The 24,942-nt window shown below is 43.7% G+C and overlaps 2 protein-coding genes across 3 annotated transcripts in view; both read left to right on the top strand.

Annotated features, from left to right (window-relative positions):
• Positions 1–7,928, top strand: part of megf10 (multiple EGF-like-domains 10) — a 57,886-nt gene extending 49,958 nt beyond the window's left edge. For both annotated transcript variants that reach the window (XM_086170595.1, XM_086170596.1), the window contains exons 20-25: positions 737–958; positions 1,691–1,806; positions 1,899–2,022; positions 2,102–2,146; positions 2,224–2,436; positions 4,045–7,928. In XM_086170595.1, coding sequence (XP_086026721.1) covers positions 737–958; positions 1,691–1,806; positions 1,899–2,022; positions 2,102–2,146; positions 2,224–2,436; positions 4,045–4,211 — 887 coding nt within the window. In that variant the 3' untranslated portion in view covers positions 4,212–7,928. The remainder of the gene's footprint in view (positions 1–736; positions 959–1,690; positions 1,807–1,898; positions 2,023–2,101; positions 2,147–2,223; positions 2,437–4,044) is intronic.
• A 2,807-nt stretch (positions 7,929–10,735) lies between these two features.
• On the top strand, positions 10,736–24,182 carry LOC147220675 (long-chain fatty acid transport protein 6). Its single transcript, XM_086170222.1, has 10 exons — positions 10,736–11,210; positions 13,105–13,305; positions 13,773–13,931; positions 15,680–15,804; positions 16,641–16,835; positions 19,478–19,568; positions 19,648–19,846; positions 20,769–20,866; positions 21,778–21,908; positions 21,987–24,182. Exons 1-10 carry the CDS (start codon positions 10,736–10,738, stop codon positions 22,161–22,163), a joined length of 1,851 nt encoding a protein of 616 aa, XP_086026348.1. The 3' UTR covers positions 22,164–24,182.
• Positions 24,183–24,942: the final 760 nt, after the last annotated feature.

Raw genomic sequence — 24,942 nt, 5'->3', positions numbered from 1 at the left:
ACAAAGCGGGGATAGATTTATTATTTATTATTTATTATTTATTATTTATTATTTATTATTTATTATTTATTATTTATTATTTATTATTTATTATTTATTATTTATTATTTTCATCAACCGTGTTATAGGCGCTGTTCAGAAAAAAGCTTTTCCAGTATGTGTTTGTGAATGTGTATGTATTTGACTAAAATCCCCCCAAAAAAACATTTCTGCGTAAATATCTCATATTACAACATGGACACCTGCGACTTATAGACAAGTGCAACCTATATGTGTACACATATGTATTTATTTATTTTCAGCCGGTGCGGCTTATATTCAGGTGTATTCAATAGCCTAAAAAAATGTCCTGTCTAGAATCGACTACATTTAATGCACATATCAATCTGTAGCACCCTATCTGTAAATCACATTATTGACATAATAATGACATTAATGACATATAATATGTATATGCTGTTAATTTATTTTTCAAATCTGCACCTGCTGCTTTTTTGCACTTCTGGTCGTATGCTTAACTGCTTGACCTGCACTTGTACACATGTAATGACAACATGGTTGAATCTAAACTAATCGAAACAGCTAACTGGTCCAGGGTCACCCCGACTCCCACCCAGTGACAACACTGGATGAATTTACCTCCACATCCCACATATATGTTAAAAAAGTGCTTGGACAAAGATGTCAAATTGAGTGACCCCTCCCTGCCCTTCCCCCTTCCCGTGCTCCCCAGCAGGCGTGGTGGTGGGCAGCTTGAACAGCCTGACCAGCGCCGCCATGCACGTGGACACCTACCAAATCGGAGCCATCGCGGGGATCATCGTACTGGTGCTGCTGGTGCTCTTCTTCCTCCTGCTCTTCATAATCTACAGGAAGAAGCAGAAGGTCAAAGAGCCCGCCATGCCTGCGGTGACCTACACACCGGCGCTGAGGGTCACCGCCGATTACACCATATCAGGTATAGCATGAGTCGCATGTCTTTGTTTGTTTGTTTGTTTTGAAGTTTATTAGGACAGTGTACAAATACATTAAGCACAGAGGCAGAGATGTTTGTACCAGATTATAGCTCATAGCTAATTTCCATCTGTAGTCCTGTGCAATACAAATATAAAACTGTATAAAATAGTATATAAAATATACAGATAGGCAATAAAGTAACTATACAATATATAAATAGGCAATAAAATATGTCTTTTGCAAGTTTAAAGTGCTATTGTTGTGATATTGTTACTTGGGTCAGGGATGTATTATTACATTTGGAAGAACTGATCACAAGTCCGATTTGTGAATTATGAGATTATGAGAGCTTGAACAATAAGAAGAGGGGGGAATAAGCCCGTCCTGCACTTCAATGCCAGGAGCAGACAGAATGTGTGAAATTCACACAAAAGAGTGAGAACTCTTGTTTATTTTCTCTGTGAGGGTCAAAAAAACATGTAGTTACCACATGTGACCACATGGTGGCGCCAAAAACAAATATTAATTAAAAATAAAACAGCTTGTGTTTGTTGAGCAGTCAGATATCAGCTGGGCTTGGATCAATTTCATAAAGGGTTTTTTTTTATTCAAGGGTCATAAATAAATAGAAGAGCAAAAAAAAAAAGAAAAAGAAAAAGCAAATGTTATCTTATAATTCATGTTCTCTAAGTTCTCATCCAGCTTATAAAGTGTAACCTTGTTCTTGTCACAGATGCCCACCCCCCGCCCTGCGAGACGCATCCCAGTAACTACTTTTCCAACCCAAGCTACCACACACTCACCCAGTGCATCAGTCCCCGGCATGTTAGCGCCTCTCTGTACGAAAAGGTATGACCTTCGGAGAGGCCGGTAAAAGGCCGGGGGGGGCAGAAGGTTGTCAGAGCTGACGGTTCAATAACTCTCATGTGACACTTGAACAGGGAAAGAACGGACAGATGTTTGTGAACTTGAAAAACATGGATCAGAGGAAGAGATATCCGGTTCCCGATCACACCGGCACCCTTCCCGCCGACTGGAAACACGGGGACTGCTTCACCGAACTGGGTGAGATATTGATAAATTCAATACAAACTCAAAATTTGACCCGCGTTGCTCACGGCCTTTGCTTCTTTCTGCAAACCAGGGGCCTATGGCATTGACAGGCGGTGCATGGGAAATTCCTTACACGGTAGGTTGCGGATTATTAAAACAAATTGGCATGTTAAACGCTTGCTCTCATTGGTTCCTGTGTTTTGTGTCGTTCAGAATTGGTGAAGGGCGCACCCTATCACGCCAGCTCCAGCTCCCTCAACAGCTCAGAAAACCCGTACGCCACAATTAAAGATCCCCCGCTTCTGACCGCCAAGAGCAGCGAGTGTGGCTACGTGGAGATGAAGTCGCCCGCCAGACGCGACTCGCCCTATGCCGAGATCAGCAACAGCAACCCCACTATCGATAACAAGAATGTTTATGAAGTTGGTGAGGAGCTCAAGGTTATAATAATTTCTTATTATTGTACAAATTCAATTTCCCCTGCCCCACATTTCACCCTGACCACTGACACACTGATGACACACACAGCCTCCACATCTTCTACGTGTCTCCAAACCAGAAAACATGGCTGCTCTACTGATACTCTTTTACTGCCCATACATATATATCTATAGATATAGATATATATAGAAATATATGTAAAATCATAGATTTATGGACGTAGTGAGAGAGGATATGAATGTAGTTAGTGTGAGAGAGGAGGATACAGAGATTCACTGTGGCGACCCCCGAAGGGAAAAGCCGAAAGAAGAAGATGATATATATATATGAAATAATCTCTCAGAGAAGTATGTTCGACTGGTGCAGGACATGTATGCTTGCTGTGAGATAGTGGTGAGGTGTGCTGTAGGCGTAATAGAGTAGTTCAAGGTGGAGGTGGGAGTGCATCAGGGATCAGCTCTGGGCCCCTTCTTGTTTGCTGCGATGGCAGACAGATGAGCTTAGACAGGAATCTCCATGGGCTATGATGTTTGCAGATGAAACTGTGATCTGTAGTGACAGCTTGGAGCTGGTGGAGGAACACTTAGAGAGGTGGAAGTCTACTCTGGGAAGGAGAGGAATGAAGGTTAGCTGCAGGAAGACAGAATGTATGCTTGTGAATGAGAGAGACCCAAGTGGGAGGGTGAGGCTACAGGGAGTCCAGACTCTGGACTGTTGACTGTAAGTGCTGTAAGTACTCTGGACCATAAGTGCTGTAAGTACTCTGGACCGTAAGTGCCGTAAGTACTCTGGACCGCAAGTGCTGTAAGTACTCTGGACTGCAAGTGCCCTAAGTACTCTGGACCGCAAGTACTCTGAGTACTCTGGACCGCAAGTACTCTAAGTACTCTGGCCCATAAGTACTGTAAGTACATTGGACTGCAAGTACTGTAAGTACTCTGAATTGCAAGTACTGCAAGTACTCTGGACTCCAGAGCAATAGAGAGGGTGGAGAAGAAGTGGTGAAAAGTGTCAGTAATGATAAAAGATCATCAGCCAGGATGAAAGGAAAGGTATGGAAGGCAGAGTTGAGGGCAGCCATGTTGTCTGGTGTAAAGACATGGAGGCAGAGCTGGAGGCAGCAGAGACGAAGATATTAAGGTTCTCTTTGGCAGTGAGGTGGACAGAGGATCAGGAATGAGTCCATCAGAGGGACAGCACATGTTGGATGTACTGGAGATGAAGTTAGACTAAGAGGGTTTGGACATGGACAGAGGAGGGATAGAAAAGAATTGGGTAGAAGAGTGCTGAGGTTGGAACTACCAGGCAGGAGGTCCTAGAGGAAGGATTTATAGATGGAGGGAAAGACAGCGAGGACTAGTATGTCGATGTGAGATATTCATTTGACTAATTGTGATTTAGAATCAAACACTTGTCATATAAGATTCGTCACTGCTTAATTTACGTGTCCTGTCTCAGTAATTCCAACGTCAAAACGAAAAACAAACCATTCCTTTGCCGCCCCTTTGTCCCTCCACTCCGAATTCCTCTTAGATTCCTGTCGGGTGCTTCACGCGGGTGATTTATTTTTTCCCTGTGTTTTCTTCCACCCAGAGCCGACTGTGAGCGCCGTCCACCCTCCCGGCGGCACCAACGGCCACGCGCCGCCTGGCCAGGATCCCTACGACCTGCCGAAGAACAGCCGCATCCCCTGCCACTACGACCTGCTGCCGGCCCGGGAGAGCCAAGGCTCTGAGAAGAAGGACCCGGAAGGCGAATGAGCCTGTGACAGACAGCTTCCGAGCTGGCTATTCATACGCCGCTGCATCTTATCGCTGTTTTATCGCCGTTACACTTTGATATTATTTTGATATTTCTTTTTATATCGGAAGAGAGCGGGCACACAAAAACACGGAGGTACCACTTTGACTCTCAGCAGTGACCTTTCAAGTGAAGCCCAGAAGGAACGAAGCAGTTTGCTGGTTGGACGTTACCGGGCAACCACTAAAGGGATGGAGTATGTTTCTCGCTTTTCTGAACGCAACTGTGGAAGCAAGAAGCACAACGCCCGAATCAGAAGAGGCAGAAGGTTCCACGCCTGATAGGCTGCCGTCGGGCAGCTTCTTCGGAGAAACGACCGAAAACGAGGACGCCGGTCGGGACGTTCTGTTTTAGCGACTGATGTCGGGAGCCGGTGAATTCCATCGGCAAACGTGCGGAAGACGAGGGGTTTGTGTCGCCGGCCGTGGCGCCGGGCGTGATCGGGCGGTTGCTGGAATAACCAAAGGTACTTGTGCTGTTTGACGGCACTGCGCATTTTAAATCCCAGTCACGAGCGTGTCTCGTTTTGCGATATTCCAATAGCTGTTGGAGGTCACTCCGGCTTCCGACGAGTGATCGACCTTTACGGCGACTCCTACGAGACATTTCCTTTTCCACGCCGTTTGCTCCCGCGTTTCATTTCGATCCCAAACAGCTTCATCCACCCCACGAACCTCCCATTTTCACACACCCACGTTGCCGCGCCTTCAAAATCTTGTTTCTATTCTAGCGCCGTTCATGCCGCATAAGTAAACGTAAGAAATAATGCAACCACCACCAAACTCCATTGTAAATAATTGCGTGTCTGTAAATGCTTTTATTGTTTTCTTGCTATTATTTGGTGCATCAGTGTTTTACGGTTATGCTTAAAGGTTGATTTTATCTCCATTCCCAACATGGGATCTCAGCAGACCCTCTACCCGTCACCTATGTGTCCACAGACAGGACGGGTGGCACCTCGCAGCCACTCCCGTCCGTCGTCCTCGACGTCTTCCTCTGGCATTTTCGGATGTAAACATTTGTCCCTCACGTGGACCAGATGTGACCCCGGTGTAGAATCCTAATGTGGGATTACGGAGCGCATCTATCACGGGGTGTACATCGGAGTAACATCGGTTCGGCGATGAATCTACCAAAGCTACTGTTATCCACCCTTCTCGAAGAATTTCATGTTTACCTAAATACTGAGCTAAGTACAGTGGTCCCTTAAAATACAAATTTAATTCGTTCTTGAAGTGGGTTTGTATGTTGTTTTTTTTTTGTACCAAAATGAATTTTCTCCATTTACAATAACAGAAACCAAATCGGTAGCACTAGTATCCGAACTAGCCGCCTCCCCGCGCCTCACTACTGAATTCAGGCCCAGTTGGTTCAGAAGAACTGTCTCCCATCTCTTCCGACTCACGTTTTAAATCACGATATATAGAGCGCTTTCTCACTTATGATTGTCTACGTAACGGCATCACCTACGATCTCTTTCTCCAATTTTTCCATATCATTGTATAGTCGTTTTTTGCGACGTAATAGTAATGCCCTTGGATGTAGACATAACTTTATGGATTACTTTTGCTTTAGGATGGTACATATCGCGAATGCATTGCGATTCTATTCACGTGCGATATCGGTGACATTATTTTGTGCTTAATTTCCATAGAAAGCATCTTCTGTCTGGGTTCACCGCTTGCTTTCTTAGGGCCTGTGATGATTATTAAAAGAAATACACAAAATAAGCACAAAGATATAAAATGGTGCCAGTCAACAGATAGGAACGCAACATTATACACGCGTACTGTACGAAGTACCTGGATGTCACGAAGCGTATTCGAGTTGTGGGAGATCGCTAGATGCGTACTGGGCGAATTTCGAATTTTGATTTTCTCGCTTTCGGATTTGTATCATGACATTTTATTTCAAGGATCAAATTTGATTTAATTAATTGGGCGATTAATTAACCGATTAATTCATCAGTTAGTTGATTAATTGGTCAATTAATTGATTAAATTTGAAATAAGATATGAATCGCACTTCATATCTTTAAAAAAATTTGCATATAAAGCGATTTGTATCTTAAGGGACCACTGTAGTTTGTAATCACGGTTCAACAGCAACGCTCATGGCGCTTCTGTGCACCGCCTTCAAGGTGAAATGCGGAACCGCGAGAGAACTGAAGCGAGCTCTGATGCAAATCCAAAATTTGAATGTTACTATTTTCACTCTCTTTTAAATGCAATGAAAGAAGGCCAGGCGTTCAAGTGCAGTTGCTGCTTGTCGAAGTCATTATTAATGAATTAAGTCGCGAAAGCGGTTTCATGGTGATCCATATTTATTAAAACTCCATTTTATTTAATTTTAAATCCATCTATATTTCTGCCCCTTTAGTGTAAATAATTAAACGCGTGAATGCAATCACAAGACGTTTGCACGTCCCGCCACAGGACGGCGTCTCAAGAAGTCCAGACTTTACAACACTTTTTTTTTTCCGTAATAGGGAACTTTTATGATTACAAATCGGCACAATAGTTTTCTTTTTTTTTAAGTATTTATGCATGAGAGGATGTCAGCTAAAGCCCCCCATGTCTACAAGGATGTGTCGCCTGTGTTTTCGTAACACATCAACTGAGTTGATATAGATTTTTATAAGCGTTTAAACTGTACAAATGCGGGAGTTTTTCTATTATTCTGAAACACGTCTGCATCCTGATACTTTTCTCATCGGTTTTAATCTTTGTGACGATTCCCCTCTCGAACCTTCCGCTCAACCTCTTTCATGACGAGGATTTAATTTTTTCACGCAGCACAGAAACAGCTGAAGCAGCTTCTGTAGAAAATAAGAGAATACAAAAAGTACTGCAAATATATTTATACAACTGTATTTTCTCCGAGGTGGGAAAATGCTCAGCAACTCGCCCAATAATCCAGACCAGAGTTGAGAAAACACACAAGTCTTAAGAACCGAATCGAATGTGTGTGTGTGTGTGTGTGTGTGTGTGTGTGTGTCAGATGTGTGTCGGGGCGCTGCTCACGCAACCAAACCGACCCGGTTAGCTTTATTGCTGTGCAATTCGAAGAGCCGGCCAGCACCGGTGAAACATCACGAGCACGAGCTGGACTTCTGCTTCGTGAGAGAACGCGGTCACCGCTATCAAACACATGCACGACCGTTTCAAACATCCTTCTTTACTGTTTATTTTCCCCTCTTTCTTTTTGGCTTTCCTGTTTCGATTGAACCCGAATGGCGACCTTGCAAACCGTCTTAAGCTGTGCTGAGCCCGTCTGAAATCCTGTAAAATAATGTATATAGTTTTGATTCAGTTCTCAACATCACCCAGTGTCTTATTTTTTTATTTTCAAACGGTAACAAACGTGGCATTTGGAGTCAAATGAATGGTGACCCTTTGTCCTTGACATTTTTTTGTAATGATGTCTCGTTGTGTTCTGCCGGAGCGCTTCATATTTATGTGACCACTGAAGATACTTCGCTCTTTCGTCTCCGTTCTGGATTTTTCCGCCACTTACGCCGTCAGAAGAGCGCGCTTCCTCCACAAACTGCACCACGATCATGATTTAAGCCACTATTACCAATGGACTCTGTTTCGGAGCTTTGTTTTTTCATTACAATGCTGTTTGTGTAAACTTCTATTTTTTTTTTTTTGGAATTAAAACAGAAAATGGTGCCATGTTGTAGTGATGATTCCTGACTCACGTGAAATGAGAAATATCGTATTTTGCGAACCATAAAGCGCAATATGAATAAACGGGTCTATTTTCATACATAAGGCGCATGATAAACCATACGGTACATCAATTGAAACAAAATAGCCATTTTCGTCGAACTTTATTCAAGTTATTCACTCGTTGAATAACCTCCTGTTCAATTTTGTTCTCCAACTGTGGCCGTCTTGCGTTGTTCCCTTGGAAACTCTGTTTGGCTTCTTTACTTGGCTCAGTTCTTCTGTTTGCTTCCTCCACTTCCATACAATTGATTCATTAATGTTGAATTCTTTTGCGGCTGCTCTGCTCCTATGTGCATGACTGATAGCCTTTAGTTTGAATCCCGCTTTGTAAGCAAGTCATTTTTGGGGGTCCTCATACACACAAATGTCCAGTCATACTGTTCTACTGCAGCACAGTGCGTACAGGTATAACAAAAAGTGGTGGATGTAATCGTACTACTTATTGTTCTGATTGATTTATTGTTGCCAGCAACACTGGACAACTGAAGCTAGTGTGAGGTTGGAACGACATTGTATTCCTGCACTATATTATTAGTTATCTAACATTGTCTGGTGTTGCAACCCAAATTCAACCAGGGACTCGCTTTTAATACAACGTACCCGTGTCAGGCGGCAACGGCCCGACAATCAAGTGGAGCGGCTTCATCACTTAGAAAAGTCGCACCAAAACATTTTGACAGATTTTTTAAGTGCAGTGCGCCACGTAAAGTTGACTCGAGATCAGTAAGCACAACAAGAATTCATACATAAGGCGCACTGAAGGATTTTAAGTGCACCTTGTAGCGCGAAAAATACGGTATATCTTTTTCTAATTTACTCACGTCGTCTAAAACGCACCATGTTTTTCTCAGCATTATGATATAAATGTACTTTTTTAAACCGTGCTCTGTATCATCCGCTCGAGCGGCCCAGCTGATCGTTTTCATTCAGATCCAAAACCACTTGTTGCTTTTCCCCACAACTGACACGGTCCTTATCGTGTCTTGAACAGCACAGGACCCACCGGTCATGTTCTTTCATAGACCGGACATTGATGCAGCGGCAAATCCCCTTCATCCCTTCTCTCGTGGGGAACATCTCGGCCGTCTAGACATTCCAGACGACTTTAGCTACGAGTTGAGAGTTGTTTTTCCTCTCCCTCTCAAGAATCTTTTAACAGAGGCCTTGTGTTAGCTCGGCTGTTCTCGACCACAGGGACATATTTGGCTGGAGTCCTGTGGCCTTGACATCTGGCTGAAATGAGCATTCTTCTCCAGGTTCACCTCCCGCTCCCGGTCGGCCAGAGGACTCTTTGCATTCTGCGGTGCTTCTCTGTGTAGAGTTTGATCCCTGAAAATCTTAGGAAGATGATGGAACATCCGATGAGAACCCGGCCGCCCCCCCCGGGCTAAATCCCATTTCAGCACAACTGTAAAATATGCTGTGACAAATCCCAGGATGATAAAGTAGGTAAACTGAAGAGCACTATCTTAAAGTACCTGAGGGTAGCTCACGGAAAGGACGAGTGGAATTGAAGCTTCTGTTGTCACCTGCCTGCTTTAGATTTGACCACATCTGTCAAACTCAAGGTCTGCGGGCCAAAAGTGGCCCGTCACGTCATTTTATGTGGCCCACAAGAACGTCCTAAAAGGTCTGATTGTCTTAAAATAAATAAGTCACACCCGTGCATTGCCCATAAATTACATTTCCCAGAATTCATGCTGATCATGTTGCCTGCAAAGTGATGGCGTCCCGCCATTAAATTGCAGTGTATCCACATCCACAGCTTTCAACAAGCAGAATTGAGAAATACAAATGATCCCTAAATGTCCAGGAAGCAAAAGGTTGATGCAGATGGAAGGCTGTTTCAAGAAATATGGTAAGGCGAATACATGTTTGTGGTTAAAGGAGAAAATAACAGTATGTCATGGTGTTATTCTGAAATCATTTTAAATTGAAATTTCGATTTGCACTGTCCAATCGCTGTCAGGAGCCGAGGAGCACGTGAAATATATAAGAAATCATATTTGCATTTACAAGCAATTACCAAAAAAAAAAAGGTGATTAATTGAAGAAGACAGAAAACAAAAAACAAATGTATTTAGCTCTCAGAGAGAATGGTTATAAAGATTAAAAAAAAATAAAAAAATTCTAAATTTAATTTAAAATGAAATTCTGTGTGATGGCGCGCGTGCACATTTGCATCATCCAATTGCAGTTAGGAGCCGAGGAGCGCGTGAACGACATAAGATCGTATATGCTTTTACAAGCAATTACCAAAAAATGGTGATAAATTACAGAAAACAAAAATTTTCAGAGAGACAGGTTATAAAGATGAAATAAATATAGAATTATTCTGAATTCATGTTAAATTGAAATTTCGTGTGATGGCGCGCGTGCACATTTGCATCGTCCAATCGCAGACAGGAGCCGAGGAGCGCGTGAACCATATAGAAATCATATATGCTTTTACAAGCAATGACCAAAAAATGGTGATGAATTACAAAAAAACAAAAATTTTCAGAGAGAAAGATTATAAAGATTGAATAAATATACAATTATTCTGAATTAATTTTAATTCTCGCCGTCAGGAGCCGGAGAGCCCCTCGGACACGCGCCCGGTAGTGATGAAAACAAAAACCAAAAAAAAAAGGCGCGTCCGCTCGTCGCTGATTGGCTGCCGCTGAGCGGTATGCTAATGAGCCGACGGACCGCCGGGGGCCGGACAGCTCCTCACAGAGAGCGGCTGGCGGCTGCGCTCCGACGCCGAGATGCTAGCCTTCACGTTAAGCACCGTCCTGGCGGGACTGCTGGCTCTTCTCTTCTACCAGAAACTCGTCTGTCCTTTCCTCTGGACGGACCTGCGCTACTATTTGAGCCTTCGGAGGTACAGGAAGACGCTGCGGGCTCGTATGGAGCGGGGAGTCATCACGTACCTCGACTGTTTCCTCCAACAGGCGCGGAGGAACCCCGACAAAGCGTTCGTTATCTTCGAGGAGCGGAGCCTGACGTACGGGGACGTGGACCGGAGGAGCAGCCGCTTCGCCAACGCGTTCAGGGACGCCTCCGTGAAACAGGGAGACACTGTGGCTCTGTTGATGTGCAACGAACCGGACTTCATCTGTGCGTGGCTGGGGCTCTGCAAGCTGGGCTGCGAGGTGGCCTTTCTGAACACCAACATCCGAGGCGGGGTGCTTCTTCATTGTCTGCGGAGCTGCGGAGCAAAGACGCTGGTCGTGGGCGCAGGTACCGCACCTTCACCGCCGAGATCCGCGACCGCGCCCCCCCTCCCGCTAGCAGCGCACTTCAATGCCGATGTAATGATGTGGGGGGGCTTCGGCGGTGCTCATCTTTCCGAGGGTACCGTAAAGGCATCTTTAGGCCCCGCCCCCTCCGCGGTGAGCACTCTTGAATAGGTGAGACAAAATCTAACAATAAATAAATAAGGGAAGCATTGTAAAACCAGCAAAGTTATAATTACAATAGTTATAATTTTTAATAATAATAATAATGAATAATAATTCATTTATTTTAAGGTGTCTTACATGACACTCAAGGACCCCATACAGACATGTGTATGCATACACAAAATACAATTACAATTACAATACAATACAAAGAAACAATGAAAATAAAGGCAATAAATAAAACGATAGTGTGAAAACAGCAATTGATAAGAAAGTAGAAAAAAATAATGTTCTATATTAGATCGATTTTAAATAAATCAATCTCGCTATATGGCTAGCTCATAAATATTATTCAGCTCATCCTGCACTTGGGCCCTGGGGCCCAACCCCAGCAATCATTGGGGTCCATCCTGGATCGCAGGACCCCATATCGAGATATCCAACCCTTCTTCCCTGCACGTCTGGGCAATTTAGGGTCTCCTATGAACCTCCTGCATGTTTTTAGACTGTTAAAGGAATCCACGCAGACACGAGGAGGACACTACCCCCCATCAGAATTGAACCAGGGACCTTCTTGCTGTGATCCGGGAACGTAAATTACGGCGCCACCCAATCTTATTGATATTTTTTTGCTGTAAAACTGCTCGGGGTTTTTAGGTGTTTGCCAGATGTTTCTATGGTTGTGTCATTCTCAAAACATTTGGCCATGACTGTAGCCACAAAACCTTGCAGTAAAATCTGCAAAGTGCACATCTAGTATTTTAAACTTGTGTCTACTTGTCAGCAATTAATCTGTCTACCCCAACCAGGCGAGACAGAAGGCCGCCCACATCGAGTAGGGATCCATCCTAGGTTTCTGTCCGAGGTATAAATATGAATAAAATCTGACTTGACTTCAATTTCCAGATGCAAGGAAGACAAAAATGAAAACTCACGCATCTTTTGTTGATTTGTTGAATATGTTTTTGCAAAGTCTCTCTGATGACTTCATGGGTGCACCGCTAACTGCTAGCCTGAATTAGCTGCTAAAGTTCGCTGCAAGCCATTGGCGTATTCAGTGCAAGGAATACACGAAGAGACAATGAAGCACCGAGCGCACCTGGATTGCAGGTCATCCACACCCCGATGAGCTCATCTCATACCTCGATGTCAAATACTTGGCACGATGCTAAATTCTCATCGGGGAACAACATCAAGTCCCCTCCGGTTCCTCTTTATTTTCTCGATGAAGCAACAAAATCAGTAAGAACTTGCATGCACTCAGATGGAGGTTGTTTTAAGTTGCGCATCATCGCGGCCAGGTTGAAGGAGCGGCGCGAGAGAACTCTCTTCCTCGGCCATCTTTATTGCTCCGTCGGTTATTTCGTGACTGCAGCTGTTGTAACACAAGATTCTGACCGGCACACTGCAATAACAGATTTTTTTTTTCTTTTTCTGAGACAAGTTGTAACATGTGAAATGCTATCAGCACAGCTGATAGTTGTCAAGTACAGAGCAAAGTACCTCGCTGCGACCTCTCGCTCAAATAAGCACACCTGTATGTGTGACAGCCTGATTCCGGACATGATTGGGCGGACTTTGTCTGCTCATCATTATCTCGGCTGCAAACCGTAGACACATGAACACACATGTGGACCAAAACACGGGAATATGGCGCCTGCGTGCGTCAGCACACGTTAGAATAAACACGTATTTCTGCCACGACAGTAACCTAACTCTTTGCGTTGATTCAGATTTGGAGCATGTGGTGGAGGAGGTGCTTCCTGACCTGAAGGACAACGTGGATGTGTGGTTGGCGAATCATGCATCGCCCTCCACAGGTTTCAAGAGTTTACTGGACAAGGTGGACCGGATGCCTTCGGAGAACCTCAGCGGCCTTCCCAAAGTTGACATCATGTCAAACTTCCTCTTCATATTTACCTCAGGCACCACAGGTACTGCGTTAGCTTCTCTTCATTTATGTCCTTACGAACTCGTCGCACAACCAGCCAGCCACGTTGCAACAATGTGATTTTTATTAAAAAAAAAAAAAAAAAAAAAAAGGTTTCCTTGCTCTCTCCCTTGGCCTGCCATGTAATCTCAAACATCTTGTTCTGGGTATTCTGGATTACGTTTTGGATTGAATGACAATGTTGGTCTTTTTGAATAAGCGGACGCATTCAATGACATTGCCTGGAGAAAAAAAAATCACATTGTGTCTGTTTGCCCAAAAATTAAGGGCTGAAAGTTGTGTGTGTGTGTGTGTGTGTGTATGGATTGTTAAATAATTTATTTTCATCAATAAAAATTGAGCTGATTTCATGTAAAGGCATGGCAAAAGAGCCCGCAGAAAGGCTCTCTATGGAAAGTCTTGGGCAGTCAGTGCCAGTTGAGTTTTCCTGGACGCTGCTTTCTGTTGCAGGGCTCTCCAAAGCCGCCCGTGTGGGACATATGAAAGCCATCATGAGCATGGCCTTCTTCCAAATGTGCGGCGCCACGTCCGATGACGTCTTCTACATCACCCTGCCTCTTTACCACATGTCCGCCTCCCTGCTCGGGATCGGAGGATGCATCCACCTCGGTAAGAGCGACCGCCGTGCTTTCTTTACGAAAAAGCGACGGAGAATTTCCAATGCGCTGCGCCGAACAACAGAGTACGACCGTCGGAATGAATATTAATCGCTAACAAGGCGGTTCAAGCTGATTATTAGGATTTTTACCTGTTCAATAGTATCGAGTTCATTCTAAACATATTCAGTTGCAAAGTAAATCCACTCCAAAGCTTGTCTCGTTTCTGTGTGGCTGAAATCGAATTTTTTTTTCCATTGTGAACCAAACTAACGAGACAACACTGATTTTGTGTTTTCTTCATTAGTGTCAGTTAATTCAGTAATTATTGATAAAGCTAAATAAATGGTCTCCACTCGCAGAGCGCTTTCACACCTTCGGTTGCAAAGAGTTACAAAGACTGAATGAAACTCACGCGTCTCATGCTAATTTGTTGAATATGTTTGTTTTTGTAACATCTCACCGATGACTGCGTGGGCACGCTGTTAACCGTTAGCCTAAATTAGCTGCTAAAGTTAGCTGCTGACCATTGGCGTATTCAATACACACGAAGCACTGAGCGCACCTGGAATGCAGGTCATCCACACCCCGATGAACTCATCTAATACCTCGATGTCAAATACTTGGCACGATGCTAAATTCTCATCAGGCATCAACATCAACTGCCCTCCGGTTCCTCTTTATTTTCTCAATGAAGCAGCAAGATCGATAAGAATTTGCATGCACTCGGATGGAGGCTGTTTGAAATTGTGTAACATCGAGGCCGGATGAAAGGAGCCGCCATCTTTATCGCTCTGTTGGTTATTTCGTGACCGCAGCTGTTGTAACAGGTCGACGCCACAATAAGAGTTTTAGAGAAAAATAATTGGAGACAGGTCGTAACATGTGAAATGCTATCAGCGCCGCTGATAGTTGACAGGTACAGAGCAAAGTACTTTGCTGTGACCTCTTGCTTAAAGAAGCACACCTGTGTGTGTGAAAGCCTGAAACAGGACATGATTCTGCGGACTTTGTCTGCTCATCATTATCTCGGCTGCAACCCTGAGACACATGACACATGTGGACTAAAACACGGGAACATGGCGCCTGTGTTCGTAAGCACACGCTAGAACAAACATGTCTGCGTCTTGCCCGAGGTCACTTTGGCATTTAGCCGGGAATCAAACCACCGATCTTCCAACAGAACCACATAAATCATATTATGACTGGGCTAGATAATATTATTAATAAGATATTATATAATATTATTGAGGGGAAAACAAGGGTTAGCATTGATACTACTGGTTCTCACATTAGAGCTAGCAGCTAAAAAGAATAATAACAAAGATTTACCCACGATGGGAAATGTGCCCTCGCTTTAACCCCCACTGAGGAGGAACCACGGTAGCCTGCAGGAGCCTCCACCCTTGAGCCGCCGTGCATAAACAGCAGCGATGGCTGCATCAAAAGAGCCGAGAGGATGATTTTGTGAGCTCAGCAGGAGTTTATTTGTACGTCTCGGGCTGCTACAGATACATATAATCCAGGCAAACATACACAATTTCGGGAAGATTGCATGCAAGGGAGCCGAGGCGGATGTGGAGGAAACCCAACGCGACCTCGGATATCCTTTTTTTAGACCGATAAGGAAAGCGGGGAGGAAAGCCTTAAAGGACGCTTTTCTCACACAAGAAATATTTTCCATTGTTTCTGTGTATATATGGAAACCCCGGTGGCACATAAGTCTTACCCTCCTCACTGTTTGCCTCCTCTGGACCAAAGGTGCCACGTGTGTGCTGAAAAAGAAGTTCTCCGCCAGTCACTTCTGGAAGGACTGCGTGAAACACGACGTGACGGTGGTGCAGTACATCGGAGAGCTCTGCCGCTACCTGGTCAACCAACCCGCCGTAAGAAGGAGCACTGCGTTTCTAATGTCACCCATACGTCGAAAGACTTTGAAAAAATGCGGAAAATAGCCTCGTGCAAAAGTATCATCTCACATCTAAAAACCTGTTTTACAATTTTAAGTCTGAGACCGAGATTTTACAAAGACTGTTGATCTCACGTCTAAAAACTTTGAAGAGTTTTGGAAATCTACAACTAGAATCTTTCAGCAATTAGCAAATGCAATATTTTCAGCAGGTATTTGCAGAGCTTCTGCTCTTCAAGTCATTCTCCACTTTGCTGTGAAATGTTGAAGAGTTGGCATCGTCCAAGCTGGGCTGTTCTGCCCACAGCTCCACCTACAGGGCTTCCTTATCCAGGTTTTCTTGCCGCTCAGCGATCGCTTATTGATTGTGTGACATCACCATAAAGACTGAAAGACTTGCAATAATATCAAACATGTTTGATATTGTTACAAGCCTTGTTACTTGTTGTTACTTGGAACGACCAAGATGACTCTTAAGTCTGTGGAGGTTCTCAGTCATCCGGGTCGTGGTGATTCGTTCTGAAGACGTTTCACCCTTCATCCGAGAGGCTTCCTCAGTTGTGAAGAACCGAACTTCAGAACTGAAGAAACTTCTCAGATGTGGGGTGAAACTTCTTCGAGTGAAGAAACTCAAGTCTAGTTGCTAAAGACGAGGAGGTCTCGATAAGAGTCTGGAGATTTACTTCCGACTTCCAATTTGAAGTCTGCGACTGTGGAACTAAACTTCTTATGAGTCCCATCTTTAACACAACACCAGAATCTAATCATGGTGATCACCGGTGTGTCATGGCCGTCCTCCCTTCCCGTACCCAGGTTCCCGAGGAGCGAGCGCACAAGGTGTGGCTCGCGGCAGGAAGCGGCCTCAAGGCGGACGTGTGGCAGAACTTTGTCAAACGCTTCAAAAGGATCAAGATCAGGGAGGGATACGGCTTGACCGAAGCCAGCATCGGCTTCCTCAACTACACAGATGAGGTGGGACCGATCGGGAGGGCCAGCTACTTCAACAGGGTGAGTGGGATGCCCTTTTTTCAACTTTTCTGCTTTTGGTTACCGAATGTTATTCCCGTTTTCTTCGGGAAAACAAGCTCCTTTCAAGATGCCCTTTCCAAACAGCTTGTCAGCAGGTTTGCGGAGCGTGCAATCGATTCTCTGCCGTGCTGATGATTCTTTCCGCTAGAAGGATGTCCTTCCTCATGCAAGGCAGCTGCTTCTCTTTTCCACAGTGGAAGGCTATTGTTTAGAAGATGCAACCACGCTTAACTGAATAACAGACTCTGGAGAGAGAGACAGGCACTTTGTTTAACCCCCCCCCCCCAACGCTAAGTTATTATCAAAGGGAAAGAAAGCACAGCTCGAGTTGCAACCTTAAATGACCAATGTACAGGATGTAGTGACATCTAGTGGTGATGTTGAGTATCGCAAGCCACAAATGGAGCCATAAGACCAGCTCTCATTCGCAAGTCTGGGCCACAGCGTGTTTTTGGACTGAGAGACATGCTAACTCCACACGGAAAGGCCTCCTGTCGGAATTAAACCAGGGACCTTCTTGCTGTTAGGCAGAGGCGCTAACCGATGTGATGCTTAATGAAGAAACATGATGATAATGTCTGAAAGAGAAAGGCTTCATTCTCAGTTTTGGGCTTCTCGTATTTTTGGGAGATGGAAAAGGAGCAGGGGTGTCATCTCCACTCTTTCTTCTTAATCGATAAGTTCCACTTCTACTTGTGAAAGTCTTCCCCTGCTGAAGGCATTGAGCAGGAGAATGACAATGACTTGCAGTGACATTTTACTACGGTATCCGGAATCTGCGAATTTGGCTTCAGAGATGGGATTTGTATCACTTCTTCATTCATCTCTGTTTCCAGGACCACCGTTCCCGTTCTCCCTTTCACAGCTTCGTTCCTTCTTTCGTGGCTTTGTGTCCTTATTGTTTCTGTGTGAATGTCTGTTGTTGGCTGGCCAGCTTCAGTTGTCCGCTCTGGGGGGAAAATAACAAAACAGCGCAGTACTGTTAGTTTCCCATGCAAATGCATTCGGCATCAAACATGCGTGCATAAAAAAGTAAATCTGTAACCGAACGGTGTATTCTCCCTTTCATTTTGGGGGAAAAAGGGCAGCTTCAGTTAGTTATGTGTGCAAAACATTTCCAACAGTATGACCAAACAAATTAGGGAAACCGGCAGAAATGCAAATGAATTCATTCTGGGGAGCCTTGGCTGCGTTCTCGTGGGAACAGAGAGAGGATACAAAAAGGGCCAGAGAGGCCACTGAGGATTTTTTATCCGGCGATTCACGTCAGTTTCGCTCACAGGTTGCATTCGAGTCGGCATTTCACTTCTCATTTCGACTATGAAAATGTTTTTACGGATTTGTTCATTTTTCATTTTGAAAGTTCCTGACAGACATTTTTTTGGTCAATTTTGATGCTATGTATGCTCTGACCAGAAGGTGGCGCCAACAGCCTGTATTATTCAGTCCACAGGACAAGCGCCCTCCCTGTTGGAAGTCAGTTTCTTGTTGCAGTGCAATGAGTAGCAACCAGCGGTGGGCCGTCTGGAACTGCAAGGCCTTCTCTGCTGGCCTAAAAAATATCCGAATCACACACGGATTATAATTATGTTTTGTCAATGGATACTCATTAAATATTTCCAAATGCTCTGTCCACTTCCTTTCATAGCTTTTTCCCTGGCTGTGCTGCTTCCTGACATGCATTTTCATATTAAAACATGTAACCAATCGCATTTCAGCCGTTATTTGTTGCCAGGCCGGCTCAAAGTCAAAGAAATCTGCCTGAAGGCCTGCAGAATCAGATTCACAGGCTATGCTCCAACCTATCAGATTTTGAGTTGTGACACCAAGGCCTTCTAGAAGGCTATGGTAACGTCAGCGTGTCGCACACCCTTTGATTGGAGAGTCAGAGAGTGTACTAGCCAGAGCTAGCAGGCTACATCTGTGGCAAGCTGCACGAACACAGACATAGTTGTGTTGATATAATAGTTGATATCATTTGTCAACCCTTAATGGCCGAAGGAAGAGAAGAAATGATGTGGTTGCAAATTTATTGTCAAGACAGACTTTTCAAGAAAAGCTGGACATAGCTAAGAAAGGTCGAGCAATTCCGAAGCTAGCAGGCCTGTTAAAGCTAGGAAAAAGATTTGTCCGTCACTTTCAGTCCACTCATGGCATAATGAGATGTTTTTTATAGCCATAAAACAGTTATTAAGGGGGGGGTTGATAAATGGAGCACTACTGAAGGCCAAGGTGTGCAGTGCACGGCCCGTCACTGGTAGCAACAAAGTTCACCACTGAAGTAGCCTACTTGTACTTCACTTGAGAACCTCCATTCGATACTGCCTAATCCACTGCATTTCAGACCAAATATTTTACTTTCTACCCAGCTGTTTTAATTTGCACTGTGTCAATATGCTCATTTTAAGCCAATGACAAAGTGTCGATAGACTTACACTGAGTTGACGAGACACAAAATTTGATTTAGGATTTTTTTATAGTCCTCCATTAAGGACGTAACAAGTTAAACGACCATTTTTTGCGTCCTCCTGACGAACAGCGCTCCTCTTTGTTTATTCAGTGTACGCTTATTGGCTTCATTTGGTCAGTTTTGTCTCATCAAATCATTTGTTCTCTCGCAGCTCTCAATGCCATTTGAGCTCCTGAAGTACGACCCTCAGACTTACGAGCCTGTCCGGACGGCCTCTGGACGGTGCATTCCAGCAAAGAGAGGTAAAGTTACCCCACCGAGGGGGTTTAAAATCCAAAAAGCCCTTCTGAGTGAAGCTGACCTGCGTTCCCCTACGTGCAGGAGAAGCAGGTATCCTGGTCGCCCCTCTGACGGCCGTGAACCAGTTCCTGGGCTACGCCGGAAACAAAGTCCAGTCGGAGAAGAAGCTGCTCAGGGACGTGTTCCAGCCCTGCGACGTCTACTTCAACACCGGAGACCTGCTGCTCCGAGACCACCGGGACTTCCTTTTCTTCCGTGACCGCGTCGGCGACACCTTCAGGTGCCGTGCCGTGCAGTTTATGTCTTTTTTTTGGGGGGGGGGGGGGGGGTTCAAAATAGAAAATATTTTTATTTCACGTTTTTCTTAAAGAACAGTTGGAAACGGCTAAACAGGAAATCATAAAGATCCAGATTTCTGAATTCAGATAGTTATCTGTGTACTAATATAATCTGTTGTAAAGTCATAAAAAAATCATATTATTTTCCACTTTTTCTGTTTTTAACTCCCAGAATTGTGATGTTTTTGATAGGGCCACCACTTATCTCATGCTTAAAATTAATGCAGGATGTGTTTGAGTATGTATTGTCTTTTTTTTTTTTATTTGGGAAAAGGAAATTCAAACTAGAAGATGTTTTTGTTTTACACTTTTCTTAAAGAACAGTTTGAGGGCTACACAGGAACTCATAAAAGATAAAGAAATTACCAGCTTAAAAGATATCAGAATTTAGTTTTTGTGTATGTTTGTATGTATGGTTCCGTGTTGTTTGCAAATCTGATGGAGATCAGAAGAGGAAACTGTGAAACGGATGGTTCGAAATTAGCCGATTAACGCGGGGAAATACGGTGAGGCTTTTTGTCTCCGTAAAAGTTTAGAGGGCAAATCTTGACCCGAAGGTTTGATTTGGGCCTTGCCCTGAAGGAATGCTTCATTCGCCCAGTGTCGGCATGAAGCTGAAACCCACAGCATGAAGAGAGAATCCGCTGCTCCGCGTGGGTTCACCAGGAGACAATGTCGTGCTTGTGCTTGTGCGAGTTGGAGGTGGCAGCCGGTCTCCGAGGTATTCGTCCTGCCCCTCCTCCGCTGCGTTCCACCCAAAACCCAACTCCCAACGAGAAAAGTCAATCGCCTGTTTTTTTTTTTTTAACGCGTGGGGGGGGTCGTGTCATAGAATCACCCAAGGTATGACGCTGTTTCCCGCAGGTGGAAAGGAGAGAACGTGTCCACCATGGAGGTCTCTGAGGTTCTCTGTCGGCTGGAGTTCATCCAGGAGGCCAACGTTTATGGAGTCTCCATACCAGGTCTGGTGCGAAACTGCAGTGGCTCTGCAGTGCAACGTCTTCACCACCTTGCTTGCAGGTTCTTTGAAGTGTAACTTGTGCTCTGCGGGATCCATAAATGATTTCAAATGAGCTGAAGTGCAGGCGGGGCGGCGGAAGCAGTAAAAACAGTGGAATGGCACCGATGTTAATTTTCGTTTAAATCTGGCCGCTTGAGAGGGCGAATTATCGTACAGTGGACCCTCGCTACTTAGCGGTTCGGTTTTCGCGTTTTTTGGGGGGGAATTTGGTTCTCGCGATTAAACGTTCTTTTGGGTTTTTTTTTTTCACGGTATTTGAAAAACGGGCCCGTGGCAGTTTTTAAGCATTTTCAACCAGAAAAAAAGCAGAGGTAGCAACTGCCTATAACAATGTTTCTGAAGAAAAACCACCAGCATACGCCTGCGCCTTCAGCAGAAGATCCGCAAGAGTTTGATGATACTGTACCACCCGACAAACCGCCAAAAGAGTTGTAAAGCTCTCATTCGCTCTGCGGTGCCTCATCAGTATTCATCGCCATAACTACTGTTATGAGGTTCATAAAGGGTTGAGTGAGGTTTGCTGAGGGTTAATATATCTGAAAATACCATCAAAGTTATCACGTCTTTACTTGGCGGAAATTTACTTTTCGTGGAACGTCTAACCACCCAACCGCCTCTCGCCCAATCACAGCAAGGATAGGCTCCAGCCCTCTCGCAAACCCTGAACGCAGGACAAGTGCTATCGATAATGACAGAATGTTTAATTTTTTAATTTTTTTTTTTTTTTATCTTAAAGGGGGAGGTCACCCTCAACTTAACGTGCAACAAAAGTGTCTCTCCAAAACTGGTGGTCTTCCATTCAGACTTGTCTTTTTACTACGTTGCTTCTCGTTCATGAACTTTCCTTCGCAGGATATGAGGGCCGGGTTGGCATGGCCGCCATCGTCTTAAAGCCCGATCACAAACTGATTGGTCCAAAGCTCCATAGCCATCTGCTGAGAGCCCTCCCTGCGTACGCCTGGCCCTGGTTCCTCAGAGTACGGGTACGTCCCGCAGGTTTCCCGTCCCCTTCCGGGTCCGTATTCGCGGAAGCAACTGTCAAGGTCTCCTCTTGTCTCCAGAGCGCTCTGGATGTGACGGAGACCTTCAAGCAGCAGAAGGTGAAGCTGGTCCAGGAGGGTATCGACCCAGAGCTCATCGGGGATCCTCTGTATTTCCTGGATTCTTGCAACAAGGATTACTCTCTCCTGGATCCGTCTCTGTATCAGGACATCGTGACCGGAAAAATCAGGCTATAAACATTTTTTGGATTTGAAGATTATGACAAGAAAATGCAATTTTGACACAAAAACGGAAATATTTTTATTTTTTAGGTCTTAGCTTTTTTTTTTTTTTTTTTTCTTGATGGTCGGCAGCATCTCCAGGGAGCCTTCTAACAGTCATAGAGATGAAATTAAGATTCGCTCTTAACACTGAGGGAATATCAATTCTCCTTTTTGGCTACAGGGGGGAGATTTTTTTTTTTGTGTGTGTATTCGATGAGAACTCAGGTTAATAAACTGTGAAATGAGGCTACCTCAGCTGCTTCACTGAGCGTCTCTGAGGACAAACCACATCTCGATCCCACTGGCATCCATGTGAACTTTGACTGAAACTAGTCATTTCATTTTTATGGCTGTTTTCCTCTTGTTCTTTTGGTTGTTCCCTTCAGGGTTCACCGCAGTCTATCATCTCCCACCATCTAAGCCTCTCTAAATCCTTTCACACCAACTACCTTCATGTCCTCTTTCCCCCCCTCTCTGGTCTTCCTCCAGACCTGCTGCCTGGCAGTTCCAAACCCAGCATCCTTTTACTTCGATCTTCACCATCCCTCCTCTTGCCACAGATTACACTGTCGTCTGCAAAACATCCAACTCCATAGAGATCCCTGTCCAACTTCATCCGTCAGCCTGTCCATCCCCATTGCTACGTCCTTTATGGACAAATCTATCGTTAATAACCTCGATGAAACAATTTGTCAGAAGCCAATGGGATTTGTATTTATTCTAAATGCCCCCGTGTTTTTTACACTATGTGGCCTTACTTTATATATATGAAAAGTGTCCCCATGGCCCAAAGACAGAAGAGTGCATTGTCCCCCAGAATGTGATGCAGGTGTTTATAGCGCCCCCTAGTGGAGGCGGACGCCCACCTTGAGAAGCTCTCATCGCTCCCGTTTCGGATAAAATGCTGAGAGCGTTGACATGCACCTTCCTCTCACGGCTGCGCAGCGAGGCTGCATATACATGGCATACATATCAACAGCAAAATTAGTTTTCCTTGGGTTTTTAAAGGCTGATTTTATGCTGATACTCTTTGATACGCTTTGTCAGGTTTGAAAAACACATTTTATAAACAGCCTTGGCTCTGAAGGTGTGCGAGACTCCTTGTTTGGATGGAGGATACTGCTGTGCTGCTCCATCCAAACCAGGAGCCTTGATACCATGGCCTTGAAAATATCTAAAAAAAAAATCTATTTTATACCGTCATACTCTTATACACTACATTGTTAATTTTTTTACTAAGTTTATAATGTTAATATTCATTTAACAACACAATACTTAAATGTTAATATTAGAAATGAAAGAACTGATGTATCTTTTTAATAACAAATCATATTTTCCTATTTATATCCATTGAATTTGTACAGTGGAATAACAAACTATTAATTTGTGTTGTGTTTGAAGTTTGAAAAAATGATGGTTTTGTATTTCTATTCGTTTGCAGGATAATGCAAAAAAAAAAAAAAAATCATTGGAAGATATTTGTACCTGTCTCTTTTCCAGTTATTCTTGTCATTTCCATGAATTTCTCAGGAAACTTAAAATCCTCCACCTTCTCCACCTCCACTGCTTGTAACCTCAGTGTTCCACTTGGGTCCCTCTCATTCACACACGTATTCTGTTTTGTCACAGCTAACCTTCGTCCTTCTCCTTTCCAGTTCACAATCTCCACCTCCCTCCATTTTCCTCCACCTTTTCTGACTTCAGATCACAAAATGTGATGGAAGAAGACCATTTCATCTGTGCTCCTCAATAGATAGGTTTTGAAAAAAAAAAATCATCAGTAACTGGTCATTTTAGACACTTTTTTTCAAGAGCTCATACATTTGAGAAATCCAAGTCAAGAAAAAATATTCTGCAATGATGTCTAGAGATGATGTACAAATTTTTTGTCTACTATTTGATATTAATGGCTATATCCATGTTAGATGTTTGTTTTTAGTGTATTCTGTATTATTTTTTAAATCCACCTTGCTTTTAATAAATCATTCAGAAACATGTGCCTTGAAATCTATTTATTTATGGTGATTCAAAATATCTATCTCATATGTTTATCCAGTATTTCAGATGTCATGCCGCTCTATCAAAGTTCTATTACAAGTGCACAGGTGAATGAGAGCGGTCTTTGTTTCATGTGAAAGAAGTAATCCAAATTTAATCATGCCGAGATGTCTCAGTTTAGATAGTTATTTGTGTACTAATATCATCTGTTGTAAAGGCCGGTGTTATTACACATTTTGGTATCATTATCTTCCACTTTGTCTGGTTTTAGCTCCCACATTTGTGATGTTTTTGATATGCCCACCACTCATCTCATGCTTAAAATGAACGCAGGATGTGTTTCACTATCTATTCATTTTTTTATTTGGAAAAAGGACATTTAAAATAGAAGATACCTTTGTTTCACATTTTTCTTAAAGAACAGCTGGAAAGGGCCAAAAAGGAAACCAGCAAGATAAAGGAGTTACCAGTTGAATTTATATTTATTTACGTGTGTATGTGTTTATATATATGTTCATACACACATACAAATATATATGTATGTGTGTGTGTGTGTAAATCCAGTCGGTTTCTGACACATTTCTTTATCTTTCCTGTTTACCTCTTTTGAAATAGTCTCAAAGAAAAATATTGCTGAATTTATATATGTGTGTGTATACACTTATATTAAAAGATTCAAAGCGTTTATTGTCACATGCACAGTTTAGAAACGTGTTTTCCTGTACAGTGTTCCTACACTGTCCAAAGTGCATTT

The sequence above is a fragment of the Fistularia commersonii genome, chromosome 23 (genome assembly GCF_037954325.1).
Source record: "Fistularia commersonii isolate RoL2024-O1a breed Wild chromosome 23, RoL_Fcom_v1.0, whole genome shotgun sequence".
NCBI lineage: Eukaryota > Metazoa > Chordata > Actinopteri > Syngnathiformes > Fistulariidae > Fistularia > Fistularia commersonii.
The sequence above is the reverse complement of the archived record's forward strand: the minus strand, read 5'-3'. Positions and strand labels throughout refer to the sequence as shown.

Excerpts from the sequence above, each read along its gene's own strand:
- LOC147220675 (XM_086170222.1), top strand. The coding sequence starts at position 10,736 with ATGCTAGCCTTCACGTTAAGCACCGTCCTGGCGGGACTGCTGGCTCTT. Across the intron at positions 13,932-15,679 it reads CGGAGGATGCATCCACCTCG|GTGCCACGTGTGTGCTGAAA; the intron begins GTAAGAGCGACC and ends TCTGGACCAAAG. Across the intron at positions 19,569-19,647 it reads GTGCATTCCAGCAAAGAGAG|GAGAAGCAGGTATCCTGGTC; the intron begins GTAAAGTTACCC and ends CCCTACGTGCAG.